General features: G+C 43.6%; 1 protein-coding gene across 1 annotated transcript in view; it reads left to right on the forward strand.

Moving 5' to 3' along the window:
• LOC138467389 (uncharacterized) overlaps positions 1-14,129 on the forward strand; it is a 623,308-nt gene that overhangs the window by 468,823 nt on the left and 140,356 nt on the right. The window contains 2 exon segments of the mRNA XM_069607343.1: positions 4,884-5,076; positions 5,736-5,903. Of these exon segments, the coding sequence (XP_069463444.1) occupies positions 4,884-5,076; positions 5,736-5,903 (361 nt within the window).

Raw genomic sequence — 14,129 nt, forward strand, 5'->3', positions numbered from 1 at the left:
AAATAGTTAAGAAACCACACATGGGAGGTGACGTCATTAAGCGATTAGTCCAAAGAGAGATGTACTGGATAGAGCGTCTCAACACACTTGTTCAAAAAGGGCTTAATGAGGAGTTCAGCCATCACTGTTTTCTATAAACTAGTATATAATCTTTATAGGTAGACTATGTGCTGTGTAACTAGTTTATTACCATGTTTACCTTACTGTGAACACACTGAATAGAATACTGAGTGTCTAATAAGAGACTCTATAGAAGTAAGAAGTGTTTTCTCCTTATATTTGATTTGTTTATATTGGTTAATGACATTTTACTATAGGTTGCTTTATATTAGGTTTGTTTGTAATGTTTCTGTTGGACGATTACGTTTTGCGCAGTCAGATGCCCCTATGTTATCACGATTGGAACATGATAATCTCAGTGTCTAGAGTCAACACGAACTATGTAAACCAACTATTTCAGATCTCCGTTCAACAGGAGTATATTCATGTCTATTCATAGGGTTGCTCGTATACGAGATCTGGCCCTCACTCTTAGCAGTCCGTTGTCTATCTTATTAGGCCTGGTTCCAGTTTTTTTATCTACATATGGTTGCTCGAATGTTACGAATGCCGTAATTCACTCTGAGTAGTCTGATTATCTCTATAGACCGGTTGTCCAGCCTTTTATCTCTGTGTTCGAGACTTCTGGGTGGCTTTTTCTGAGCAGCGTTTTGTTGCGGCATCGCCTGACACACTCTCATTGCCGTCCTTGCCGGCACATATACAGAAGTTAGAGATCACGCTCAAGGTAACCAGGGGGGATGTAGCCCATGCATTTCCAATATTATTGCAGCACGCATAGTTAGGCCATATTAGAATAGGTCTGTATTTTTCTGACAGTACTTGGTGACCGCTGGGAACTATTGTTAGTGATTTCGCTTGAGACTCTGTATTGGGTTCATTTGATCTGGACGGCGAGCCCGTGCTCCGAACTTTGGTTTCCACTTGTGATATAAGTCAGATTGTCTTTTCTTGTATTTTGTTGGAAGTTGGACACATCCTGTATATTCATTTTACAGTGACAGTACTTATTTGCTTTAGGACATGCACAGTGGATCTGAACAGTTGCTTGCTTCTATGTCAAGACACGGAGGATCGTATTATGCTTCTCTTCCTTTACTGCAAAAATCGAGCAGCATTCAAATGTAACATTTCAACCATAAAAGAATAACTACATTTCCCAATAAAGTCTTTGAGTCTAGTTCATTCTTTTGTGTTCATGAAAAAAAACACTGGACTATTTCCACCAATCACCACATAAACAGTCCTTTATCCTCCTTCACAATCCCGTGTCCTTCCTCTTTCTGTGCTGCTCGGGCAGCCAGTTAAGTACTTAGCACTATGTTCCTTTTATTGAGAGTGTTACTGGTGATGTTTCAATAATTGTAAGGTTTATATAAGCGCAGCGAGTAACTGTGCAGCATTCTGTTGAAGTGGCGGAGCAAATCCACAGGGGTTTTTAAAACAATAACGTTGTGTAAACAGCAAACGCCACAGGGAGAACATTCTGGCGATGGCGTAGGCTTTAGAGAGGGCACTGTAGTCACAGAAGTCAGAGGAGCACAACAATGACTCTTTAGGGCTCCGGTGCTCCTCGTCACATTCTTCTCAAAGAGCGCCCGTAATTTGCATCAGACAGACAACGCAGAGCTTCTCTGGAAGAGATTCTAGGAGCGAACGCATCAAAGCGTTCAAAGCCATTATACATAAAGCTTGAAAAGGAGCTCATTAAAGCTACAGTAGTGCCATATAGTGGCCAAAAGGCATAACTGCCACAGGGAAAACTAATTCCAGGCATTGAACACGCCAAAAGCTCACAGGTTGCCCTGAGAATAATAAGAATGGTGCAGGCCCAAGACACCTCCTTTCGAGTGAGAAAGTGGCACTACTGTCCCCATTTAAACCCATCATGTCCAGCACGAGTGAGGAAGGCAGGGCTCAGGTGAGCCAGAAAAGACTGCAACCTGGCATGGGAGAGATACTGCAACAGTCACTCCATGGGGCACAGTTCTCAAGAATTGGCTGTCATGGAGGACTGGATTAAGTTCTCCAGAGGAGTGGAAGAGCTGATGGGGTTAAGGGGTACAGAACTGGATAAAGGGGGAAGGAATAAATCCTGCGAGGCAGAAAAAGGCAAGAACTCCCCCCTCCCCCGGGCTTGCCACAGAAAAGCAAGGGGAAAAGCAAGGGGAAAAGCAAGGCTATAAACCGGAGAAGAAAAGAACATAGATGGCGTGATGACACCTCTGATAGCTCAGAGGGGTATGATGGAGATGATTGGGGGAGCCCATCATCGGAGGAAGAGGTAGAAGTGATATCTTCAGAAGAAGAAACAGCTAGAGCTCCTAAGAGAACAGAGGACAAAGAGGAGGCCAGAGACTACTTTAATCCGGACGCACTCATGCACCCTAGGTCCTCAGAATGGGAACCGCTGGCCAAGATTGCAGCATATATAAAAAAGAGGCTGCGAACCCTGCTGGCAAAAGAATCCAAAAACAAATTGGGGGTGAACACCCAAGGCCACACCTGCCAGAAGGGATCACAGAGACCCCAGAAAAGTATGACCGCATGATCACGTTCATTGGGAGGTACATGAAGGATATAAAGAAAGAATTAGACAGATCCTGGCGATCATGTCAAGATAGAATGTTAGACGTGGTTGGACCAATTACAAAGATAATGGAGATGGGCCGAAGAGGGGAAGGTAAAAATGAACCTATGGACCCAATAATTTTATCGGGTTGGGCCTAGGGGGCCATTTGCCTACTGGGTAACGCCAACAGCGCGATTATGGCACAAAGGGAAAGGTCAATTCTGGTCAAGATTGACCCCAATCTGAGCGAGTTGGCCACATTTGAGGAAGCAGCAGTTTATGCGAAAGGGAAGCTCTTTGGAAATGCCTTTATTAAAGAACTAACGAAATTTGCCAACTCTTATGTGGTGATAGACAAAGCGCAAGCCTCTCTGAAGAGAGTATTTGACAGACAGGTTTTTGACAGGGCTGGAAGAGTACGTATTTTACCTAAATGGATGAGATAAAGTTCAAAAGAGGATTAATGTTACATCAGTAGCGATAATATGTACTGCTTTAGAATATCTCTGCAGTGATACAGTCCCTTAGGGCTGTATATCTACCACAATGTATTTCAGCCATTTGGGCTTACTCTCCAAGATGGACGCCGGCATTGTCGGCCGTTTTTTCGAGTCTGTCATCGATTTTGGAACTCCTACATCTACTTGGGTAGGGAGACGTGGCAGTTCAATCCCCAAGTTACTGTGGCCACGATGCTTGAGTGAATGCATTTGTGTCTGTATTCAGGATATCGGATCCTTTTACCAGGTAAATCCACTATAGTGGTTATCTTCAACCTTGCAGTTGCAGTTATATCTCTTACACACATATGAATATTGGAATCTGAACGTGTGTATACGTTCTCCTGCAGGTTCACTGAACTTGTGATTAACGGAGTCCGCATTACGCGTGTTACAATTGCAGTGGATGATGTCTTTGACAACGGACCTGAAACTGGGAGACTAGCGCTGCTTATCTGAAGTCCACGCCGGGTTTCAGCACCCACAGGGTGATCTCCTGTGTGATCACAAGAGGTACCTTGACCGTTAACGTTTTGTCTTACCCCCTTTGCTGTAGACATAGCACATTCGTAAGTGACAGTACGATACTTTTTCCAAATACATTTTCCAATTGATTGTTTTTCCACCAGGTATCCGGGTTCAGAATAGTCATGACCAACTCTCTTCGAGCCATCTGCTCGTTTCATCTTCTATTTTTGGATGATAATTAACCGATTGTGCACCTCATTGCACTCGTTTTAGGGTCAGTACTACTTTATTCTCTATTGGCTTATGTCACCGTAATTGAGAATGACCTGTGTTTGTAATTGACATCCCCTACGTTCTTATGTCATTCATTTACAGTTTATGCATAGAACCATATGAAGTTTCGGTCTTTCCAGTCCATTCGAATCATCGGCACTACACTTGGGACGTTTTTTGTCACTGACACGCACTTTATGAGCACACAAAGGTCAGTTTGTCGACATGAAACTACTCATATTTAACTGGTTATCGGGCCAGCGGGCCAGCTTGCCATATACATATATACGTGAAAGGGGCCAAATTATCTATATCTGGTTACTCATTCTGCTTCTTGGGTAATTTAGTTTCCGCATTTCACCTAGGTGGTTGTGAGTTAGTACAAGGTAGTTTGTTAAATATATTTCAGGGATATATCTTCTGCTTGATAGTAGGTAGATAACAGAGATGATGTTGAACCAGAAATAATATATTAATGCAGCAATATGTCCTGTGGAATATCTGGTTTCTAGCCCTTTTAACGTGGTTTGTCTAATAGAAAGTATTTCATTTTTCTTTCTCTTTTCTTCAATGATTCTCATCTACCAGCAAATTCAGTCCAGGCTTCTGATGAAGAGTGTTCTCCCTTGAAACACGTAAAGCTGTTAATACTGATTCTAATAAATGTGTTTCTGCTCATATTTACATTTTGTTTTTGGAATTAAAAACATATGTGTGCTTCACATACTTTGTGTGCATGTAATGTTTACCAAGTTGCTATTTGGAACTATGCATTGATTATATTGTACATAACACTTCAGAACTAATGTAGTAACATTCCTTGCCACCTTTTTGGTGGCTCCTTGATAGTGTGCATGGGACGGGAGGATTCCATTCCTGGATCCTTTTCTACCTCTTCATGTGTATAGCGGGCCTTTGTGCCAGGGCCTTATTTCCTCCCGTGGACCTTGAATCTTAAAACCAGCTTGTCTGGACTTATGTAAAAAATTGAAGTACCAACTACACATTAGGTGTGCACCAGTTCACCCTCTTGCTTTTCTGGAAGAGGCAGGGGCCACTCCGCCAGCTGTTTCTACTGTAACCGGTTCCAAAGTGACTGAGAACACTGGAAACAGGACGAAAGGAAGCCAAATCCTTTCTTCCCGTCAAGAGGAAGAGGGCGAGGGTGGAAACACCCCAGAAATCAACACCAGCCTAACACAGGTGAGAAGAAATGCGCAGCTCAGAAAACACAAACGCATATTCCCGCAGTAGGGGGGAGAGTAGCGAAATGTGTAGAGAGATGAAGATTAATCTCTTCAGATGCTTGGGTTTTAGACACTGTACAGGGCTTCCACATAGATTGGATAAGTTTACCAAAACAAGAGAGGTGGCCGAATGTATTAAGGCTCAGCACAGCAGACGAAGAGTTACTAGATACAGAAATAAGAGAGCTAGCACAGAAAGGTGCTATAAAGCAGGTAACGGACATAGGCGACAGCAACATAAGCAACATGTTTATAGTGAGAGGCCGCCACAAGACAAGGCCGATAATACACTTACGAGAATTAAACACGTTCGTAGTCTACAGACATTTCAAAATGGAAGGCATACACTTGCTGAGAGGCATTTAGCAACAAGGGGATTGGCTGGCTAGAATAGATCTCAAAGAGGCCTATATGACCATACCTATAGTAGCAGAACAACAGAGATTTCTGAGGTTTCGCTGGCAGGGGCAAATCTGGGAGTTCACTTGCCTACCATTCGATCTAGCATCGGCCCCATGGTGCTTCACAAAGGTGGTGAAACTGGTCGTGATTTTCCTCAAAGAGAGAGGGATCAGACTAATCATTTATCTGGCTGACATTTGTATAATGTGCCAGGACAAAACGCTGATCAAGGAACAGATAGAACTTACGATAGATCTGTTACAACAACTGGGCTTCCTAATAAACTGGGAGAAGTCAGACCTACAGGCAGAACAGAACATGGAATTTCTGGGTTTCAGATTCAACACACTGCAGGAAACGTTAAACCTCCCTCTGAGCAAGGTGAACGACATAAAGAAAGAGATACGGAACAGGTTAACATCAGAGACGATATCCCCGAGAGAGTTAGCGAGAATAGTGGGACGCCTAGCTTCGTCCTATACAGCCAATATTCCCAGGACCTCTACATTACAGGGCCCTTCAGAGACTGAAAATACAACACCTTAGGAGGGGAGCATCCTACGAACAAAGGATACCCCTGTCTATGGAGGCGAAAGAGGAACTGCAATGGTGGTTGCAGCACATGGATGCCTGGAATGAAAGGGCAATATTTGGCTCATCCCTGGACCTAGTGATAGAATCTGATGCTAGCAGGTGGCGATGGGGAGCCAGATGCAGAGATCTGTCTACAGAGGGCAGATGGTCAGGAGAAGAATTAAATCTCCACATAAATTGCCTAGAGCTGCTAGCAGGATCCTTTGCAGTGAAATGCTGGACACAGGAGAGGGCACCATGTTGCGTACAGAGAGGGATATCAGTGACAGCAGAATTCCTGCCAGGCCGTCAGAACGAGGTAGCAGACGAACTCCAGATTTCTCAGGGATGGCAGCGATTGGAAGCGGGACGAGAATGTTTTCCAGGCACTGATGTAGAGATGGGGTCCTTGCAGGACAGACCTCTTTGCGTCAAGGTTGAACAAGCAACTTGCTTGATTTTTCAGCTGGAGACCGGACCCTGAGGCCAAAGCGATAGACGCTTTTCTGCAACGGTGTGGTCAGAGCAAAGAATACGCTTTCCCTCCCTTCGCGATGATCGCAAGGACTCTAGCGCAGGTGAGGAGACAGCGAGTATGCATGGTACTAATTACACCGGATTGGAGGGGTCAAGCATGGTTCCCAGACCTGATAGAGATGACCTACGACAGTCCGATTAGCTCTGACGAGATTAGACTTCATAGTGAGGGACCCCACAGGAGAAGGTCAACCCCTAGTGAGGACAGGCAGCCTCAGCTACATTGCATGGGCAATTTCAAGGGAGCCTGTACTAGGCCACGATTATCGTAAGAAGCTGAACAGATTATCGATGAGGCTTGGGCACCTGGGACCAAGAAGGCATATAGAACAGCCTGGTCAGGTTGGCACAATTGGTTTGTGGAAAGGGACGTGCATCCCTCTAGAACAGATGTAGTACATGTAGTTAATTATTTAGCACAGTTAGCAGCCCAGGGCAAAGCGTATAGGACGATTAATACAGCCTGCTCAGCTATTTCAGCGGGGCACCCGAAAATTGAGGGGTTATCCATGGGAGAACATCCATTAGTTTGCAAACTGTTGAAAGGGGTTATAATAATTAGACCTCCAAAACATAAATATGAACAGGTATGGGACATAGACAAAGTCTTGAGAATGTTCCTATAATGGGCGGACAATGACAAACTGACTAGGAAGGCATTATCATCCAAGCTAGCTATGCTATTCTGTTTACTGTCATGTAAGAGGGTATCGGATATCAAGGCTTTAGAGATCAATAGGAAGTCATATCTCCTTAAGGATTAACATTTGATATTGTGAAGAGGACCAAAACGTGGTTGAGATCAATATCATATCAAGCATTCCCAGAACAACCAAAATTATGTCCAGTGAGATGTATTACAGCATATGAGTCCATGACTAGGGTTGAAGGAGACCCCCCGGGGTAAATCAGCTATTGATAGCCATAAGGAAACTGTTTGGGGAAGTAGTGACAGCCACGCTAGTGAGATGGATTAGATGGGTGATGACCCAGGCTGGAGTAGACACAGATGTCTATGGGGCTCACTCAGTGAGAGGAGCAATGGCCACTTAGGCTTTCCTTGCAGAGGCCAGCTAGAGGACATCATGAAGGCAGCATACTGTCGAAAGAATTGACATTTAAGACCTTTACTTTAAGCCAGTGGAAAAAATTATCTACATTAGTGGTAAGTAAGTTTAAACAAGCATAATACGAGCATCCGTGTCTTGACATAGTATTCAGATTTTCCACACATACGTTACAGAAAGTCATAATTCTATTAAAGACACAGAGGCAAAGGATTATCCCACCCAATAATCGATGTTATCAAAGTGAATGTATTGCATTCTGTGATGATAATAATGTTAAAGAAAATAGTATTGTTGTATAAGGTATATGGAAAAGTGATTTTCATGTCGATTACCCACGCTTGGGACAGTAGTCTGAAATATGGTTTGTGTTTCAGGTTCTACGGTGGAGAATAAATCTACTGGATCATAAGGTCAAATTTGTTGGACAGTGTTTACCGGTTTGGACGCAAAGTTGAAGTTTATGGGACACAGACAAAGAAAGCGGAAGGACACGGGATTGTGAAGAAGGATAAAGGACTGCTGTTTATGTGGTGATTGGTGGCAATAGTCCAGTGTTTTTTTCATGAACACAAAAGAATGAACTAGACTCAAAGACTTTATTGAGAAATGTAGTTTTGGTGATGTTATTCTTTTATGGTTGAAATGTTACATTTGAATGCTGCTCGATTTTTCCAGTAAAGGAAGAGAAGCATAATCCTTCACCTCTGTGTCTTTAATAGAATTATGACTTTCTGTAACGTATGTGTGGTAAATCTGAATTATGCTTGTCTTTCAATTTTACTACTCCAGCGGCAAAATGACAATCAATAATATAACTGATCACAAAGCTAAAAAAACTACAATATCCATTGAAACATTGGTAGTCCTGATATTATTGGTCTTTAAACTGACCATGTGACAAACTTAACCAATCAGTTCAGTCTTTATCCATGACCACACTACATCTTCTCCTCTACTTCCTCTTTCTTTGCTGCTCGGCAGTGAGTTAAATGCTTTTTCATTACCCTTACTACATTCATGCTAAGTATTTTAATTTACGTTCAGGCATAGGGACAGATTTGGACGCGCGTGCGCAGCATAGTGACTTTGGCGGAGTTTATCTGCATTTTGTGGGACAGGGCTGGTGCTCCGGCGACCGCAACCATAAGGTGAAACCCACAGAGGGCAGTATGGCCACGGAAGAGGGAGTGTGACAGGACCATGTATTTCCGGCGCTCCCCACATTCCACTGACCGTTGCTGAAGGATAAATCCTTTCAATCGATTGCTCCGTGAGCATACGCATATATCTATATATCCTCACATATTCCAAAGACTATAATCCGCTCGATACATTAGAGCACAATGTTCTATAAGATTGCGACCCGCGATTAGCAGACGCAGCGCCCCTGCAGGCCACAGGGAGTCAACGCAGCTCTCATATTGACGGGCACAGTCCCAGATAAAACCTGTTAATAAAAAAATAAAAAATAATATATATATATATATATATACACACAAGCCAGGTGATTATATAAAGATATATATCCAATCTCCAAGAGATTAACCATAAAAATTCCTGGCATAATACAATCCCCAGTGTTCTGTGCTGACATGAGCTCCTCCAGTGATGCGGGTAAGGGTAGTATTAGCCAAGAGAGGAGCCACACGAAAATGACTCAAGTCCTTCAAAAAGCCCTGGGTGCTTGGTTGGGGCAAGGACCTAACCAAAGGGCTCTGATGGAGGATTGGCTCAAGTTCTCACAGGGATTAGAGGAAATCAAAGGGTTGAAAGCACAGGGGAGAATGAAAGGGGACAGAAAGGCAGCCCGCTGGGCAGATGAATCCAGACCCCCCTACCCCAGGCACACCATCTAAGAAGAAGGGTGGTAAGAGAAGGAGAGTGAGATCCAAGGCGGGGCCTAGCAGGTGGCAAGATAAATCATCCGATACCTCAGATGAAGTGGATGAGGACTGGGAGGATGACTATTCAGAGTAGGAGGCATAATTAATATCCTCAGTGGAAGAAGCACCTAAAGCACCAAAGAAAAAGAAAGACCAGACAGAGGAGGGCGGTGCAGGGGATCATTTCGACCCAGAAGCCCTGATCCACCCCCGATCTTCCGAATGGAGGCCGCCGAAGAAGATAGCGGGCTATCTGAGAAAAACTCCTGAGAGCACCCATAGCAAAAGAGGCTAGAAGTAAGATGAGGGCAGAATGCTCGAGACCTCACCTCCCGGAGGGTGCCACTTAGACATCCGAGATTGATGAGAAAATGATCACTTTCATGAGCAAATATACAAAAGACATAAGGAAAAGTCGGGATAGGTCCTGGCAATCATGCCAGGTCAAGAATTTAGACATGGTGGGACCACTCATCATGATATTACAGGTAAGCGAAGAAGCCAGGAAGAAGGGTGAACTGGTGGACCCAATGATTTTGATCGGGTGGGCCCAGAGAACAATCTGTATGTTCGGTAACGCAAAACATGTGATTTACACAGAAAGAAGATCGCTTCTAGTGAAGATAGATCCAAAACTAAGCGAACTCGCTTCATCAGAATCAGCATCAACAGCGAAGGGGAAACTCTTCGCTGAGTCCTTTATCAAGGAATTAACGAAGGCCACAAACTCTTATGCAGTGCTGGATAAGGCGCAAGCGTCGCTCAAGAGAGTGTTTGGAAGACACATTTTCGGGAGGGTTAGCAGAGGCAGGGGTCGCTCTGCTGGCTGGTTTCCATTCAATAGATCCTACAATGATAGGGCGCAGTGGCAAGACCAAGAAGACTGGAGGCAGACCCCTTTCTTCCCCTCAAGGGGCAGAGAAAGGGGAAGAGGCTGGCGCCATGGAGATCGTCAACAGAACTCCAAGGGGTTTAGATCTAAACAAAGAAGACAGACAATTACTAGAGGAAGAGCTGAGAGGGCTGGAAAGCATAAATGCCATAAACCAGGCAACAGACTCCTCAGGAGATTTCATAAGCAACATGTTCCTTGTGAGGAGGAAACACAAGGTGAGACCAATTATACATCTGAAGGGTTTGAATGAATTTTTCGTTTACAGACGCTTCAAAAATGGAAGGGATACACCTGTTAAGAGACACGTTAATTCAAGGAGATTGGCTCACCATAATAGACCTAAAAGACGCATACCTAACTATACCCATAGCGACGGAACACTGCAAATTCATAAGATTTATCTGGCGGGTGTCGACATGGGAATTTCGATGCCTCCCCTTTGGGCTGGCATCTGCACCATGGTGTTTCACCAAAATAATGAAGCCAGTGGTGACCCACCTCAGGAGTCGGGGAATAAGACTCATAATATATCTGGACGATATATGCTTGATGTCTCAGGACAAAGAGACACTTCAAATGCAAGTGCAGACAACAGTAAATGTATTGCAGGACCTTGGCTTCCTAATAAATTGGGAGAAATCCAGAATATTGCCAGAACAGACAATGGACTTTCTAGGATTTATAGTAGACTCAACGTAGGGATCCCTCAGCCTACCCATTACCAAGGTAAATGATATACAAAAACAGATAAGATACACCCTAGCCAGTTGAGAGATGTCGCTGAGAGACATTTCAAGGTTCGTGGGACACATAGCGTCATCGTTCCAGGGTATATTCCCAGGGCCACTGAATCAAAGAGCGCTACAGAGATTGAAGATCAGATACCTCAGGAGGGGCGCATCTTATGAAACAAATGTTACAATCTCTCACAAAGTAAGGGAAGAGTTAGAATGGTGGCTACACCACATGGATGCATGGAACAGGAGAGCCATATTTGGCTCATCCCCGGACATGATCATCGAATCCGACACCAGCAGATGGGGCTGGGGAGCCCGATGCCGGGAACCTATCGACAGGGGACAGGTGGTCGGATCAGGAGACAACTCTCCACATCAACTGTCTAGAATTACTGACAGGTTCTTTCACAGTGAAGTGCTGGACTCAAGAGAATGCACAATGTTGTGTCTTACTCAAGAGGGTCTTCGTCTCAGCAGTCAGGTACATAAACAGACTGGGAGGGACGAGGTCCAAATTATTGGCAGAATTGGCGAAGAAATTCTGGGAACTCTGTCTTCGTAGGAAAGTGTCAGTGATGGCAGAGTACTTACCAGGCCATCAGAACGAGGTGGCCGACTGGATCTCCAGATACCTCAAGGACGCCAGCGATTGGAAGCTGAAAGAGGAGGTATTCAAAGAACTGATGCCTCGATTGGGGCCATGCCAGGTTGGACTATTTACATAGAATTTGAACAACCAACTACCTTGGTTCTTCAGCTGGAGACCAGTCCCAGAGGTGGAAGCAACAGATGCCTTCCTCCAAAGATGGGGCCAGGAAACAAATTACGCGTTCCCTCCTTTCTGCATGATAGCGAGGACGGTAGCCCAGGTGAGGAGGCAGAAAGCATTGCTAGTTCTAGGCACAGGTATGGTTCCCCAGCCTACTGGAATTATATCACAACCCCAGTGGCTCTACCCAGGTACGAGTTCATTGTACGGGACCCCAGAGGTCTCAGCCACCCATTAGTGAAGTTAGGCAAACTCAATCTAATCGCATTGGTGATTTCAGGAGCACTTGGGTTAGGCCAGGATTATCGAATGAGGCTGAAATCATCATTAACCAATCCTAGGCCCCAGGAACACACAGAGCTTACATAACTGCATGGGCTAACAGGAGTAGCTGGTGTATGAAGAGGGACATTCATCCCGATGGAACAGATGTGGTTCATGTGGCCAATTTCCTAACACAGATGGCAGCACAAGGGAAAGCATATAGGACCATCAACATGGCCAGGTCCGTGATATCAGCAGGGCACCCCTGGATTGAAGTTGATTTGCAGACTGTTAAGGGGAGTAAAGATGTCTAGACCACCTAGAGAGAAATATACTCAATTATGGGATGTGGATACAGTACTGAAACTTGTTCTATCATGGCCGGATAAACAGGATTTATCCAGGAAGGCCATTTCAGGCAAACTATTCATGCTCCTATGTCTACTGTCTTGTAAAAGATCATAAGACATTAGAGCGCTGGTGATCAATAGGAAGAGTGCATCACCGAACGAAGTGAACCTTTCTCATAACGAGGAGGACTAAGGCAGGGTTGAAATCCATATCATACGATTCTTTTTCGGGTCAACCTAAATTATGCAAAGTCAGATGTTTGTCAGCATATAAGGATATGACGAGGGAAGTGAGACCACCAGGAGTATCACAGTTATTAATAGCGATCTGTAAACCATTCAAGGCTGTGACACCGGCTACTTTAGCCAGATGGCTTACATGGGTGATAGATCAGGCAGGCATTGACGTAGTAAAGTATGGTGCTCATTCAGCGAGGGGAACATGGGCTACCAAGAAATTTAATATAGGAGCCAGAGTAGAAGACATTGTGAGATCAGCATATTGGTCGAATGAATTGACTTTTAAGACATTCTATTTTAAACCAACGGAGAGTGTGGCATCGTTAGTTGTGAGTAAGCTTTGAACAAGCATAATCCGAGCCTGACATAGAACTCAGATTTTCAACACATTCATTCCAGAAAGTCATAATTCTTTTAAAGACATGGAGGTAAAGGATTATCCCACCCTGTCAATCATACTATTTATGAAATTTGCTGAATGTGTATTGAACTGTTTTTAGAGTTATATAAATGCACAAGTTGATTTGGAGATGAAAATGATAAAAGTGTTCAATGTTTTTATGTGCATAAAGCTATGACAAATGGAAACTGTGGTTGTTTACAATTGTCCCACTATCTTTCGACTTAGTCACCGTATATACTTTGTTTACCTTGTTTTTCTATTAGGTTCGGTGGTTGATTCCAAATGGACAGGGAATTGAAGAAGGTTTCTTCACTTACACAATGAGATTGTGATTATCAGTGGACGCAATTTCGATCGAGCAAAGAAAGAGGAAGTAGAGGAGAAGATGCAGTGTGGTCATGGATAAGGACTGAACTGATTGCTTAAGTTTGTCACGTGGTCAGTTTAAAGACCAATAATATCAGGACTACCAAAGACTCTGTTTCAATGGATATTGTAGTTTTTTTTAGCTTTGTTCCCAGTTATATTATTGGGTGTCATTTTGCTGCTGGAGTAGTAAAATTGAAAGAGAAGCATAATCCTTTGCCTCCCAGTCTTTAATAGAATTATGACTTTCTGGAACAGATGTGTTGAAAATCTGAATTTATTGCATTGGAATAGGTATATGTTTGTTGATACACATGGGGTGGATGGATCTTTTTTGTTGGCATGCAGCCACACGGTACTATCTCTTGACACATACTCTGTGGAGTAACTAAATGCTAAGAGGTTTTACTTTATATTTCACTATGGATGACATGTTACATTATATACTAATTATTTAAAGAAACAATGTTATTATTTACAATGGTATTTCATTTTTATCTACAGATGTATTTCCACTCCT

This window comes from Ambystoma mexicanum, chromosome 4q (genome assembly GCF_040938575.1).
Source record: "Ambystoma mexicanum isolate Mex_15411 chromosome 4q, UKY_AmexF1_1, whole genome shotgun sequence".
In the NCBI taxonomy this organism is placed as follows: Eukaryota; Metazoa; Chordata; class Amphibia; order Caudata; family Ambystomatidae; genus Ambystoma; species Ambystoma mexicanum.